Source organism: Octopus sinensis, linkage group LG13 (genome assembly GCF_006345805.1).
Source record: "Octopus sinensis linkage group LG13, ASM634580v1, whole genome shotgun sequence".
NCBI lineage: Eukaryota > Metazoa > Mollusca > Cephalopoda > Octopoda > Octopodidae > Octopus > Octopus sinensis.
Window position 1 is genome coordinate 20,372,976 of NC_043009.1, and position 16,417 is coordinate 20,389,392.

The 16,417-nt window shown below is 30.7% G+C and overlaps 1 protein-coding gene across 4 annotated transcripts in view; it reads left to right on the plus strand.

The window, feature by feature from the left end:
• The window catches only part of LOC115218635 (transient receptor potential-gamma protein-like), a 55,274-nt gene that overhangs the window by 17,662 nt on the left and 21,195 nt on the right, over positions 1 to 16,417 (plus strand). For 2 of the 4 annotated variants that reach the window (XM_036508195.1, XM_036508196.1), the window contains exons 6-8: positions 1,067 to 1,206; positions 4,201 to 4,550; positions 10,460 to 10,655. In XM_036508195.1, the coding sequence (XP_036364088.1) occupies positions 1,067 to 1,206; positions 4,201 to 4,550; positions 10,460 to 10,655 (686 nt within the window). Of the gene's footprint in view, positions 1 to 1,066; positions 1,207 to 4,200; positions 4,551 to 10,459; positions 10,656 to 11,951; positions 12,148 to 12,205; positions 12,402 to 16,417 lie in introns of all 4 variants that reach the window. The other 2 variants (XM_036508198.1, XM_036508197.1) reach the window with 2 other exon arrangements.

Sequence of the window (16,417 nt, forward strand, 5' to 3'; positions counted from 1 at the left end):
GACGGATGGCAGAATCATCAGAACATTGGACAAAATACTTGAAGTAATTAGTTAGATGTCATTCTGAGTTCAAACCTTTGCTATGATTAATTCTGCCCTTCACCATTCCACAATCAATAAAATAAAATACCAGTCATATATGGTGGTTGATTTCATATTTCTATAAACTAAAATTCATCAATGCAACTGAAATTATAAAAGAAGACAGAAGCTAGAATAACTTTTGGATTTGATTAACCAAGGCTGACTTGGGGTCCATCTGAGTGGGACATGGGAAGATGTAGGGGTTGACTTGTGGATGACCTATAGTTGACTTGGGGCTGACCTGGGGTTGATCCAGGGCTGACTTGTGGCTGAAATGTAACTCATTTAGAGAAAAAAAGGGGGAAGAGCTTTGGGCAAAACTAGAGCAGAAATGGGTCTGACTGAGATTAAGCTGTAGCTAAACTAGAGCCGGGCTGTGATGATTTGTAACTGACCGGTGGATGACCTGTGAATTTCATGAAACTGGAGTGGAAGCTGATCTAAACAACACCAAAGAATAATCTTGTTTTTATCTTCTTAATGGATGTGATGTAATGGTAACAGCAAGCCATTGCATTCATCACTGGTATAAAACAACAACAGTGTATCATCATCACCATCATCATCACCACTACTTCCACCACCACTATCATTTCATCATCATCGTCGCCGTCATCATCATTGTCATCATCGTCGTCGTCGTCATGACCACCACTGCTACTGCCATCACATCAACTATTTCAATGTTTGAGGAATTTATGTTGAAGTAAATGTAGTTTGCTTCTGGTAACATAAACATATTTTGTATAACAGGGACTGCTGCTGCTGCTGCTGCTGTTGTTGTTGTTGTTGTTGTTGTTGGTGGTGGTGGTGGTGGTGGCGGCGGTTTTGGTGGAGGTGGTCAGATTAGTTCTCCTCACAAAAACAGAATAAATTGTTCTATGGTGTAGAAGAATCAAAATGGAGCATTTTAAGAGAGACAGAGCATTTGCAATTGTAATTTACTTTCATTAATTATTAAATAATCATTTTATACTTTCAGGGTTAATATGGTCTGAGATCAAGCAGATCTGGATGCAGGGAGCTCTGGAATATATTCATGACATGTGGAACATTTTGGATTTTGTTACCAATTCTCTCTACATGGCAACATTTACACTTCGACTTCTTGCATTCATAGAAGTAAATAAGCTTTCCATATTATTATTATTGTTGTTGTTGTTGTTGTTTCATAAACAAACCCTCATCATATTTACGAATTTTATTCCATATTCATGTTAGAAAAATAAAATGGAAAAAAATACATGTTTCCAAAAGTTCAAAATATTAAGGATACTTATGTTTTAATCCATTAATCCTACCAAATCGATATATTTTAGTACAAAAATTAAACAAAGTATTGATTTAATGTTTACAGTTTGATTTCTGTTTCGATTAATCGCATTTAAGTTTTGATGCATCTTTCAATGAATCTTACGGTCTGGTATTTCCCACGCATCCTCTGTCTATATTAAGATCCTTTATGTGTGCACATAAAGTTTTTAAAAAGAAATAGAACATTTTTTTTAATTGCAAATGATTTCCTTAATGGAAGTGTACATACTTTTCAAAGATTAAATTTGCAACCAAGAAAATTTCTGTTGCAGGCACAGTAATAAATTTGCAGGAAATATTACTTCCAGAGTGTTGCCAAAAGAGACCACCACTACTTTCATCAGCCACTTGTGGTCAATATGTCACATAGTTTTTACTTTTAATCTAAGTTATCAGAATTTTATTAAGTTTTAGACTCAGAAAAGAAGAAAACCTCCATTTCCTATATTTTGCTCCCTTCTTCTCAAACTATTCCGCTTCACTCACCGTGATTTATCTCACAGAAATCCCAGCCTGGTTTATAGAAAACCCAATCTTTCCATCTTTGAATCTTAGATTGAGATTACAATGGAGTGTTTTATATATCTCTTGCCTGACTGTAAACGCAAAGATATAGCACAGACATGGAATTGTTTCGTTTCGACTTTCATCGAAATTTTTCTATTTCTGGCACTTAAGAAACAAAGATTTTATTGTCAAGTCAGTCACTCTTCTCACATTTCAGTTTTTCACTCACTTTTTGAAGAAATATTTCCAAGTTATTTATAAATATTCAAACCTAATGAAAATAATTAAACCTAATATTCTGAAACATTTTCTGTTTTGATTTACAAACAAAATACATGTTTAAATATTGCAGCATCTGCAAAAGTCACCAAAGTACTTTTAGCTTAAAATTCCATTCTTGAAGACAAATCAGCCAGGATCAGCAAATTAACACCAATTCCATCTGTTCCACATTATTTCAGTTGGAGACTTTAACTCTGTCTTCAGTTCCATTAGTAAAGTCCATTCTACTGCTGGCATCCAGGTCATGGGTCTGAGGTGAGGGTAACAACTTCCTCTCTCACTCTCCTCCTCCTCTCAATCTCAGAGACCCTAAAAAGGAGCAAAGGTGTGCCCTAACCCCTCTGATTAAGCTGTCAAAATACATTAACAAAATATTGAATCAAATAAATATATATAATTTCAGAATTATTCCTTGTCTTTTTACAACATTGAACACATCATGTTTTTAAAATTCTCCAGACTCTGCACACCAACCTATGACTCTCTTTAGTCGTCAAAATTCAGACTTCATTAAATAATTGAATAATCAAATAGTTAAGCTCAATAAAAACCTCAGGATAATGGAGGAGAGACAATATGAAATACTTAACTGGTCCAGGGTGTGTATTCTGGATGGGTTGGGTCTGTGCCACATACCCACAAAAATGATAAATGTTCTGTTATTCTGTTGGAATTCTATTTCTTCCATGCTATGATATAATCTGGCAGTGTTTGTTTGTTTTTTATTCTAAGAATAGAGATTGAGAAACATGGATTACATCAAGGTGAGGTTGTCTTGTGAAGTGGAATAGAGCAAAGTTTGCATGTTTGTTTATAGAACTGAAATGAATTCAATAAAGTAGGACATCTTGGAGCAACAACCACAGAATGACTGCATTCTGGCAATAGATATATTATGATAGCAACAACAATAACAACAAGAACAACAGAAGCTATGTGACATAGTTATGAGTGAACTGGTAATGATTTACAATAATTAGAAAATAATTTACAATAATTAGAAAATATCTCTAACAGGGAGTATATAGTTAGTGCCTTGTAATTAAAAAGATTGGTTTGACTAAAATGAGAATGTGATTTATTTTTAGTATGGTATCAAAAACTCTTTCTCCTGACAGGCAACACAAAACATATATATGTACACACACACACACACACACATATATATATATATATATACATATTATATATATATAAACATATATATATACATATATATATATATATATATATATATATATATATATATATATATATATATATATATATATATATATATATATTATATATATAAACATATATATATATATATATTATTATTATATGTAGAAAAATACAAACTGGGACAAGAACGTAAAACATTTAGAAGACAATACAAAAAACACAGACGGGACATTCGGAGCCTTCAATCTTCAGTCAAGAACCGGATCATCGTAGCAATTTCGGCTGATTAATCTTGAGATCGCTCCGATCCGGCCAGCCCCAAGGAAAAACTAAGCATTAGAAAAACTAAGCTACAAGCATTAGATTTCTTGGAAGAAGGATCGAATGTATACGAAACAGGGACAGAAAAACGGACGATGCCACATGAATATAGAATACAAAAATCAGTAATGAAATACAAAAAACAATAATAGTAAAAACAGGACGAAAACAGCAGGTGTCTTACGACTATTAATAATACAACAAGTTTAGCTAGCGTATTTGGAAAAAATGCCTTTTCGGCAGACAAAGGCAGAATATAAACATATATATATATATATATATATATATATATATATATATATATGTATATAAACATATATATGTACATATATATATATATATATACTCAAAATAAGTAACTGATTTTATTTTGAGCTGGGCAGATAATATCGGACTGACTTAATGCTCCAACTTAAGTACCTAATTCAACTGAATCTCAATTGTATTTATATATATATATATATATATATATATATATATATGTGTGTGTGTGTGTGTGTGTTATATTGTCCTTAATGTACATTTCAGGTGTACCATGAGAGAGCAGCAAACAACCCTTATGCTTATGAAGAACGAAAACACTGGGATGCTTACGATCCAAACCTTATTGCAGAAGCCTTGTTTGCTGGTGCCAATATTTTCAGTTCCTTAAAATTAATCTATATTTTCACAATAAATCCCCACCTGGGACCTCTACAGATCTCCCTTGGTCGAATGGTGGCAGATATTGTCAAGTTTATATCAGTATATTTCCTCGTACTCTTCTCCTTTGCCTGTGGATTGAACCATCTCTACTGGTACTATGCTGCTCTCCGAGCAGAAGAATGTGAAGCTGGCGTTACGCATTCATGTGATATCAAATACAGAAGTTTTGCAAAGTAAGTATTATTAGCACTTCATTAATATTCATATGCTAATCAATATTCAGATACTAATTAATATTCATATATCAATTGATGTTCATGTATAAATAATATGATTTCTCTATAACAAAACAATAAGCTTACAACCAATAAAATGGTCTTTCTATAAAGCAGAGTTCTTTCAACTGCAGGCTGTGAGTTTAATATGATGGCTGTATCTATTGTGTTAATGGAGCATGGCTGTGAGGGTTAAGATTCTTGATTCATAATTACATAGCTCTAGGTTCAATCTTAGTGCATATGTGTGTGTGTGTGTGTGTGTGTGTGTGTGTGTGTGTGTGTGTGTGTGTGTGTGTGTGTGTGTGTGTGTGTGTGTGTGTGTGTGTGTGTGTGTGTGGTAGAGTTAATCCAAAAATTGAAATAACTCAATACATTTTATAATGTGCAATCTATTTTATTCTGAAGATAAGCACAAAAATTGCACCAATATTTCAAGAACTTTCTTTCCTACAGGACAAAAATATATACATGTTTATATGTTTATATATATATATATATATATATATATACAGGGAGAGTTTACTAAAAAAACAAAAGACGAAGACAGGTGGTGTACAAAACAAACAGGTGTATTAGTATAACACTCAGGAATAGTAAAAGTCTTTTGTTTCGAGCCTACGCTCTTCTACAGAAAGGGATACAGAAAAAACAAGGAGAGAAAAAAAAATGTGTGTAGTGGCTAACGATCTATGTATATATATATATACACATACATATAAAACACGCAAGCACACACATATATATAGCCATTGTCTAAAAATTCAGATTGCAACAATTTACAACAAACCTTAGTTCTTCAATACAAAGAATAGTATTTTTCTTGTTTTTTTGCCCATTGAATTATTGTATTTCTTCTCCTTTTTCTCTTTCCTCTCCTTTTTCTTCTTCTCTTCTTTCTTCTCCTTTTCTTCTTTCTTCTCTTTCTTCTCCTCCTCCTCTGTCTTATTCTCTACTTCCCCCACTCCCACATAATCTTCATTTACATTTACCTAGTATTAAGCTATACTCTTATATTACTGCTGTTCATATGATGTCAATGTTGTTTTACATTTGAAAAATATCACTTTGTAACATGATTATATTTGAAATAATGTTTAAAACTGTTCAAAACTATGTATGCATAATGATGCAAAATGGTGCACAATGCTGCACAATGCTGTATAATGATGCAATGTGATGTATTGCCATGCACATGTTTTTCATGACTATTTTGCATTCCACTGCAAGTTTTTGCTTTTGCATTCTTCTTCTTGTTATTATTATTATTTGCTCTTTCACCTTTTCAGCCAATTCACAATTTCATATTCTTGCCAGAATATTAAAAATTTTAGAGATTATTGAGTAATGATTGAAGGATTACAAGAATAGGTGAATAAGGTTGAGTGATGTAAGGAATTAGAGATATTGTTACTTGCAAAGAGAAAAGAATACTGGATGGTTATTTAGTAATGTGTAAAATATATTTTATGCTGAGAATTTCAACATAAAGCACTTTTTAGTTCAAGAAACTTAAAGTAGTAAAGTTATATGGAATTTCTAGAATTATAATATACATACATACATATATACATACACATAAGATATAGATAATACATATGCACACACACACACACACACACACACACACACACACACACACACACAAAATACAAATTACTTCAGTTAAGTTTATATCCCTTTCAGTTAGAAAAAGAAAATAAAAAGTAAATGGTAATCTTGAAGAAAAGGGGAGATAATTTCAAATCATTAAGAATTAATTTCACAAAATTCATTTATATGTTTTCTGGGAAATCTTTGTGAATAAAATGGCAGCTACAGACATGTTTTGATGTAGTAATACAATATAAGTAAGATTGTTTAGTCTTGTTGGAGACAACCTAACCAGTGCTTGTAGCATGAAAAAAATGCACCTAGTCCTGGATATAAAAAGGTATAGTCATAGAAAGGACATACAACCATAAAAACCACGAACTCCCACTAAAAAGAAATGGCACAGACAATAGCTAAGATGGCTGGTTTTTGTTTGCTGAGGTGTGTGCCGGAAGAGAAGAATTTCAGACAAATGAAACAGATGTAAAATGATGATGAGGAGGTGGTGGAGGCATCATATCAGCTGTCTAACTTTCAGGACAAACAGACAGCAATGATGTCTAGATAAACTGATTGGGTCTACAACTATGATAAAATGTAGTTAGCTTAAATAATACGATTTTTGTCTCGGATGACATCTAGAAGAGACCTTGGCATTAGTTTTCAGTGATGTTTATGTTTGATATACTTTAGTTGGTGTTCAATAAATGAAGTTAGTTCGATAATTTCACTAGAAGCATATTCTCTTTTCCTTATATAACAAAGAAAATTTTTTTTTATCTTCTTCTTCTTCTAACCGCTCAGTCAAAGTTGACTCTCGGTCACTCGTTGGATCAGTGTCCTCCAGTCAGTTCTATTCTGGGCCGCTTCAGTATCACTCATAATGGTGTCAAGCCAGCGGGTTCTTGGTCGGCCTTTTTTTTATCAGGATCTCATTATTACAAGACTAATAAGTTTTATTATAGGACTATATATTAAGGTTTATTAGAGCTGAAAGCATTTACAGAGATTTAAATGTTTTAAACTTATTTCTTTTAAACATTATTAACCCTTTAGCATCCAGCTTACTCTTTAAAATGTAATGCTTCTTTATTGACATTGTTTTGAATTAATCCTACATCATCTCAAAGCTCTGTGATTTCAATGATTTTTTAGAATGTCATTGTAAGGCAGGAGTGAGAGGTGGAATCTGGTCAGATTGAACATAAACCAAATGGAATATTTGGGCCGAATATGGCCAGTTTAAATGCTAAAGGGTTTTATTGCAGTAGAAAGCATTTACACAAGTTTTAAACTTATCCTCAAAATATTCAGAAAGTTTAATTTGAATTCATCAAACCTGTGTAATGCAATTCATTCAGACAAACATCTAAACATATTCATAATTTAAAATATTACATTATTGAACTAAACAAAATAATAACAGCTCAATAATCAATGAAAATGCTTTATTAATGAAAATATTATCAGCTTATGTCAACCAGCCTTCAATCCAGAAGGAATTCTTCAAGTAGAATAAAACTTTAGTTTACCCTTTCACTTTTAGTTGTGTTTCAAAGTAAACCAATAAAATTATTATATTTCCATAAACAGAATATGAAATCGATTTTGTTGCAGTAAAAAGCCAAGCCATGTGTGCTACACGCATTTTGTTTGATTCAACACCTGGTTTGTGATTTTATTCCACCCCAACACCACCCCTCACTTACCTGTGGTTTCTATTCATATTTGTGTTTTGGGAAACGACTACATCTTCATGCCTAGCAAAAGCTTTGTGCAAGTCAAGTGCATTCCTCATCAGGAAATCTGAAATAATGAATGGCAATGGTTGGTTTGGATATTCAAAGATAGTCAGAGCATTTTAATTGGTTGTGAATGTGGTCAGGTGACTGGTCATGTGATAGTATTGTTAATGATATTCAATCATTAACTGCTGTCAGTAGTTAGTTACATGACCACTCACACAACCCCACCCTGCAAGACTAGTCACTTGATCAACATTATCACATGACCAATCATGGTTCTAATTCAATGTTAATTAATATGTTGATTCCTGATTGGTCATGTGATAATGGTGAACATGTGACTGGTCATGTGGGAGATAGCATCTGTTTTTTATGTCCATTATCAAGACATGAGTCAACAGGACTTGGAAGTTAAAAGGACGTTTGGTTGATGGTGGCAAGTTGAGATGAGTTTAGGTTTTTCATTTAAGATTGGGGGGAATATTGTGGAGTTTCAGACATCATAGAACTGTGTGGGGGGAGGGGGTGCACATGTGTGTGCGTGCATGCGTGTGTATGTGCATGTGTGTGTGTGTGTGTGTGTGTGCGTGCATGTGCATGTGTGTGTGTGTGCATGTGTGTGTGTGTGTGTGTGTGTGTGTGTGTGTGTGTGTGTGTGTGTAAGCATTTGTATATACTTAAAAGCAATATTTATTAAAAGCAATGTTTATAAGCCAATCAGCAATGTTTTGCTGAATGACTTATAAACAAATCCCAGCTAAACAAAATGAACACGATTTTTTACTCAGCTGAGTGAAAAAGAAGATAGAGAACTCTAAACACACACAAATTCTGAGTTCATCTCTAACTGCAGGCATCTTGTTAAGTATCTGTATAAGATACTCTCTTCTACATTATTTCAGTTTACCCAGCATATAGATAGCAGACTTTCAGAGAAAAGTTACCTATAGTGGACTGTTACCTTATCCTGGGTGAGATTTGTCTCACATTTGTTTATCACAAAAGAAATCAGAATTAAAGTACCAAAAATATCAAAAGAGGAAGATCTTTGATTCCTTTGAACAATTATCAAATTCCTTCAAATATTTCTGCTAAATCCTATCTTTATTGGCTCCCGTTTTTTACATATCTACAATGGTTTTCTTGCATGATTTCAAAAATTTGCTTCATATTTTTGCTTTCAATGAACATTCTAACATTTTTTATGATTTCAGAGCTTATTTTTCACATTTGATTTTTTTTTCTCATCTTTGCACAGCCAGTCTTCAAGGGACCATTCCTATTGCAGCATTCTAAAAATAAGAGAAATTGTTAATATATCTGTTAAGGAAAATACTGATCCATTTCCAGATCAATTTTAGCAAAAAGGAAAAACAAGATTTTGTTACAAAAGGTTTTCCACATTAACATAATCAAGAAAATATATATTCAAGTTTCTTTCATTTCACTGGTTTTAGACAAAAATTCAAAGAATTTCTTTCAATACACTGCTATACCTGATGTATTTTGTTGTTTGCTTACAAAAGAGTGAGAACCTTAAATCAGGAGAGATGAAAAAAATTGAAACATCCTTTTATCAAAATGAATTTACTGATGTTTTGATAGAATAACTGATATTTCAGCCATTATGGCAACTTAGTGTCCATCAACTCAATAACTGGTGGACAATCTCCAAAAAAAATAAAAGTCTTTTGAATGATTTATCTTTCAAAGAAAAGAGTCAAAAAACCATTCCAACAATCCGTGTTACAAGTATACCACAAACAGTGTCACGACTATAATCATCTCTTTACAATTTTGTGTTACAGCTGTAATTATCTCTGAGAAAGCTGGATCATATCACAAACATTATCATTAACTAGAGTCAAGTCTTAACAGCTGTATCACATTATAATTTTTGACAGCATAAAACAGTAAAATAATTACAAATACTTTCAGGAAAATAATTAAAATCCTGCTTCTGACGTTGGCAGAACAAAACATAGTCTTTTTTTTTTATCAAGGATGTTTTAGAATTTAAAGTTCTGAAATATTTTCAACAAGTCTGAATCAATCTTAAAATGGCTAACCTTTTCCATGCACATTTGCAATATTCCCACCCTTGATGAAACTGCTTTTCAACACAAAGCTTACAAAATGCAGGCACAGTTTTGACAATGCCTTATCTCAGTAATTTCTTTATAAATAGCTTTTGCTAAGCATCAACACTTTGCTGAGTCATTTGCTAAAAATGCAAGCATACTTTTGAGAGGTTTCATAATAAATAATGTTTTTGTTTAACACAAGAAAAAGCAAATATCTTTCTCTAAATACTTCATCAAAAATAGGAAGATATATCCATAATTTCTGACTAAATTTATATACTAAATATTTTATTAAGTTTAAATAGATTAAAAGTAATTAAAACCTGTTTTTAACAATCATTGTGATCTGACCTTTGTTTTTCTGAATTCATTCCCAGCAAATCGTTGCCATATGTCTGACATGATTGGTGTCTTTATATTATTGGTTGTTTCCTTTTCTTTCCAGTCTTTTTGAGATTTTGCAGAGTTTATATTGGGCAGTTTATGGCCTTGTCGATCTAGAACACGCACATTTGGACGAACCGCACAAACTGACCGAACTGATTGGCAAGCTGATGTTTGGCAGTTACAGTATGATAGCCATTATTATTCTGCTTAACTTACTTATCGCTATGATGAGCAATTCCTACCAACTCATTTATGTAAGACTCATTCCTTTGTCTACAACATTTTCATTCTTTACACATCATTTTTTTTCATCACATTTTCATTTTCATGTTTATGATTACAATTTTACAGTTTTAATGAAATTTTACAGTTTTAATGAAATTTTCAGACGTGTGTGAACTTTTATAACTGCTGTTGCTTTAACAATTTCTTTTAAACAGGCAAAATATCAAGTATATTTTTTTTCTTTCAGTATAGATATTTCAGAAAATAAAAAAAATGGAAAATTCTTTACCAGGCTGAACTGTTTCAACTCCATCATTTCCAGAACTGTCCAAAATGCCAGCACTCACTAAATCCAGTCATTTGTTGCAATTTCTTTCAAGATTTACCAAGGCAGTTTAACCATTTTTCAATTTTATACAGATTTCCAAACCTGACCATTTGGCAAATTCCTAAAAAAAACCTGCTTCTATACAACCTCTGCACCATTTCAGACCAAAATAATTTGGCACCAAGAAACTTAATTTCTTGATTTTGTCTCTTTGACTTTAATTACAATTAGAATATAAAAATAGCTAATTAGTTACTGAGATAATTTTATGAAATATTTAAATTTTAATTTTTTAAAGAATTAATTATAAAATAGTTAGAGAAAATAATTGAGTTTATTCAGTAAGACAGATCTATCAAGTTAAAAAAAGAAAACATATACTTTCAGTAAAGCAAGGAATGAGTGAAAGTCTTTGATTCACACTTGATAAAAAATGTTATAAATACTATTATATTCACCAGTTTGAAAGTGACATAAAGCAGAAGTCTAGAAGTCTAGTTATGATTAAATATATTTAATACATAAGATAATTATGGCTGTCTAGATTTAATGTATGAAGATAATAAATTAATATTGGATATATCAATATAGCTGTGATGGTAGATTATTTTGCAAGCAATAAAACTTTTATTATAAATAAAGTCATCACAGATTTTTCTGAAGACATCCTATAGTACCATATCTGGTTGGTAATTAGCATCACCTAATTAATTATTTATTTTCTGGTGATATTTGATTCTAAATAGGTATCACAACAAAATCTTATAAGCTTCATAGAAAATAAGGAATTTAATTATTTACTGGAAGTTTTCCCAAACAATATCCATGATATTCTATGGCAACCTAAATATAAAATAATTTTGTTTATATTGACCAAACCTTTTTCAATTTTCAGACTGCTAAGAGCAAATATTTAACACTGAAATCACAGAAAAAAATCAGATTGAATATTCTTAGAAATACTGAAGATTTCTGTAACTTTTTCTTTTCTTTCCAGTCTTTTTGAAATCTTGCAGAGTTTATATTGGGCTTTTTACGGCCTTATAGAATTGGACAACGCTCACTTGGACGAACCACACAAACTGACTGAGCTGGTTGGCAAACTGATGTTTGGAAGCTACAGTATGATAGCAATTATAGTATTGCTCAATCTGCTAATTGCTATGATGTCACTATCATATCAAATGATATCTGTAAGAAAGTCTTTTACTTTCTCCTTATTGATCATAACTTATTCTGCTTCTTTTGCAGTCTTTTTGAGATCTTGCAGAGTTTATATTGGGCAATTTATGGTCTTATTGATCTGGAAGACGCCCATCTGAAAGAACCTCACCATTTCACTGAGCTTATTGGGAAATTGATGTTTGGCAGTTACAGTTTGATAGCCATAATTGTACTTCTGAACATGCTAATTGCTATGATGAGCAACTCATACCAAATAATATCTGTAAGAAATACAATTTAAGTCTGCTCTACCTAAGTTACAGCTTACTGACAGCATGAAGCTCTGACAAGACAAACTCGCCACACAGTCCAACAGTATTTTCACATGGTACACATATAAACCATGTTAATATTTGTAGTTTCTGCAGTATAGAAACTGTATTAATATTAATACAAGTAAAAGTGCATGTTAGATCTATATTCTATAGTCATACTCCATAGTTGTTTAGTTGTTAGGCCTTTAATAGAAATCCCTGTCAAATTAGTGGATAGCTGTTACAGTTCAAGACATTTCTAGTAAAGTTATTTGTTTCTTCATCAAAATAGTTTTAGTTTCTTTACCACTTCACAGCAAGCTCCTGATAATTCTTTAAAAATACATTTTTCTTTAAAATTTTATTAAATTTAGGACATCTAAAAGAATGAAGAATTTTCTGCCTTAGAAACTTTTACATAAAGACGTTTTTAAACATCTGTTAATCTAAGAACACCAGAGTTAATATTTCTTATTTAAAATATTGTTTTTTTTTTCTAGAGAAGCTAAAAGAATTGAGAAACCTAGTATGGTAAAAAATTAAAAATTTTTCACCTTAACTCCTCAACATAAATAAGTTTTGAAACCTCTTTGGAGAATTTAAAGTTAATATTTCCAATGAAAAATACTGGGTTTTTGACTATGAATGAGCAAAGAGATTTGAGATAAAGTTTTTTCAAACGATATGTAAGCACCAAATTACATTAAATTTTGATTACATATATGTTCTAGGTTTGTTAGCAAAGTTTGGAGTTTTGCATAAATAAAAACTAAAGAAATATTTTACAACATTAAGAATTAAGTTGGAAATCTACTTCAGGAAGAATGGCTAGGACAAATGGCTATAATATATGCCTGATCTAATTTATATACAGGTTTTAAAAGTCTGAGGGACATTTAAATGTAAATATAATTGAAGCACAAGCCCTACCTCCTCTTAATGTCTTAAGCAGCACCTCCCTTGTTACACAAACCTTTTGCTCAACCCTAATCCCTACACAACCCCTTACTTTATTGCTTTCCTTAGAAATGCATTCTCCATTGCATCATCCCCCATCTGGATCTCAAAGAACTTTAGATCAACACACTCTTTTCTCACAATTTCTTTTTGAATGTGAGTCTGAGAACAACAATGATTGGATAAGTTCATAGAATGGCTTTGATTCATCCATTTTCTGCTCATTAACACTTTATTCAATTATGTTGAAGTTTTGGGGTTCTGTTGAGAGAATAACACTCTGGAATCTTCAAATCCACTTACAAATATGTAAAGTATTCTCAAAATATAATTTAATAATTTTTTCATTTAAAATTAATTACATGCATACATATGTATATTTATACACATGCATAATTACATGTACATACGTGCACATATACAGACAGACAGACGGATTTTCTGAAAAGAGTCAACAGATTTTATTACAATTTAACATCAGATAAAATTATAATTATCTTCATGAGAATACATTTATATAGAATTACCTGAAAAAATGTTTAAATATCCAGAAACAAGAGAAATGCAGAGAAGAGTCTGCAACTATTTAAGGTTTAAATATTTAGAAGAAAAACAACCATAAACAGACATTAAACCAGTTCATTGTTAAATATTTAATAGAATATGCTATGTATTTAAATATAATAAAGAATTATTTTAATAATTGAATATATAACTAGTTTGAAAACAACTTCAAGTAAATCAAAATAATAGTTTTAAAATTTTGCAAGTCTTACATCTTAGAAAGTTTGTAAATTTCTAGTTGATGTAAAAATTGATGCAGCTTTCAAACCCTCCTTATATTTGTGTTTGCACCAATAAGTTTGTCTGGCCAGAGCAATGTAGAGGTAAGCTGTAAAAGGTTGGTTTGTTGCGAATGCTTTTCTTGTTCAGCTTTCGATTCATTTTCCATCTAACATACTTTATCTCTCCAACGAATACTCAATAAAGATGTACATCAAATATATATATATATGTATATGTATATGTATATATATATATATATATATATATATATATATATATATATATATATATGCATATATACACACATACACACATATATATATATGTGGTGTGTGTGTGTATGTGTGTACGTACACATACATATATTCATATATACATTGTATACATACTTATATGTTTATATTGGGCATATGTATGTTTGTATATACATAATATATATATATATATATATATATATATATATATATATATATATATATATATATACATGTATGTATGTATATATATATATATATATATATATATATATATATATATATATGTACATATATATATATGTATATATATATATATGTATATATATATATATATGTGTGTATATATATATATATATATGTATGTGTGTGTATATATATATATATATATATATATAAAACAAAGTTGAGTTGTGGGGTATCGCACGAGTGGAATTATATACGAAAGTAGGTTTGAAAATGCAATTTAAAAGATGTTTATTTACTTTACCGGTTTCACTCTTTGGAAAAAGATTGTCAAAAGTAACATGTGGAAGTTTGGTTGCGTTAATTATTGGTTGTTGCAAATTGCTACATTACATATATATATACAGTCTTTGGTAACAGGGACATGTTAAGGACATAAAAAGTACAACAGTATGTTGAGAATATAAAGAGGTTTAACAAGCTCATTGAAAAAATGGGCAGAAAAGATTAAAACAAATATATTATACATCTCAGGGTAATTTCCAGGAGGAATTATTAAAAAAAGTTCAGTACAGAATATTATGAATTCAAAAAGATTTACATGTTGGACAGGTCAGTAACTACCTCACCACTACATTAATGTAAATCTTTTTGAATTCATAATATTCTGTACTGAACTTTTTTTAATAATTCCTCCTGGAAATTACCCTGAGATGTATAATATATTTGTTTTAATCTTTTCTGCCCATTTTTTCAATGAGCTTGTTAAACCTCTTTATATTCTCAACATACTGTTGTACTTTTTTATGTCCTTAACATGTCCCTGTTACCAAAGACTGTATATATATATGTAATGTAGCAATTTGCAACAACCAATAATTAACGCAACCAAACTTCCACATGTTACTTTTGACAATTTTTTTCCAAAGAGTGAAACCGGTAAAGTAAATAAACATCTTTTAAATTGCATTTTCAAACCTTCTTTCGTATATATATATATATATATATATATATATATATATATATATATATATATATATATATACTTTTATTCTTTTGTTCTTTAATACATTTCAGCCCAAAGGCTGTGGCCCTGCCTGCTAGGGCACATACATGACATACATATATATACACACATGTGCATGTGTGTGTAAGTATGTATATATGTGTATGTATATGTATATATATATATTTATGGGATAATTTGAAGTGAAATTTTTCAAGCTGCAATAATCTTGGTTATCTTTCTGCCTTCATTGTTTGTGATATCTTGTTGTGAAAATTCTTGCTGTTTGCTTTTTTTTTTTACCAATGTAATAAGCTTGATGTTGAATTTTATTCTAATGTGGCCACACTCTTATCGTTTTTATTACATTATTATTTTCATTAATATCATTACAATTCATTCTAATTTGGACTAACAACATAAAATTTCTATATTAATTATTGTTAATTTATTGTTATGTATTATGGTAAAGGGAAACCAAAGAAATAGTTAATTAAAAAGATGATTTTATTATTTTAAATCATTAACTATGGAGAAGAGTCTATGGAGAACATACAGAAGAGTCAAAGATATAATTTGTTTTCTATTTTATTTATAAACTCAGAACAGCAACTAATCTCTGGTTTCATTTACTGAAATTTCTGTTAATTAATTAGAAGTTTAGAAATATCTTTTATGATTTCTTCATAATTAATTACAAAACTAATTAATTGTGAGAACTTCATCAACAAGAGGTAGATATCTCATAGTTAAGACAACTGCATTTCCCCCCCTAATTAACACAATTTACCATTCT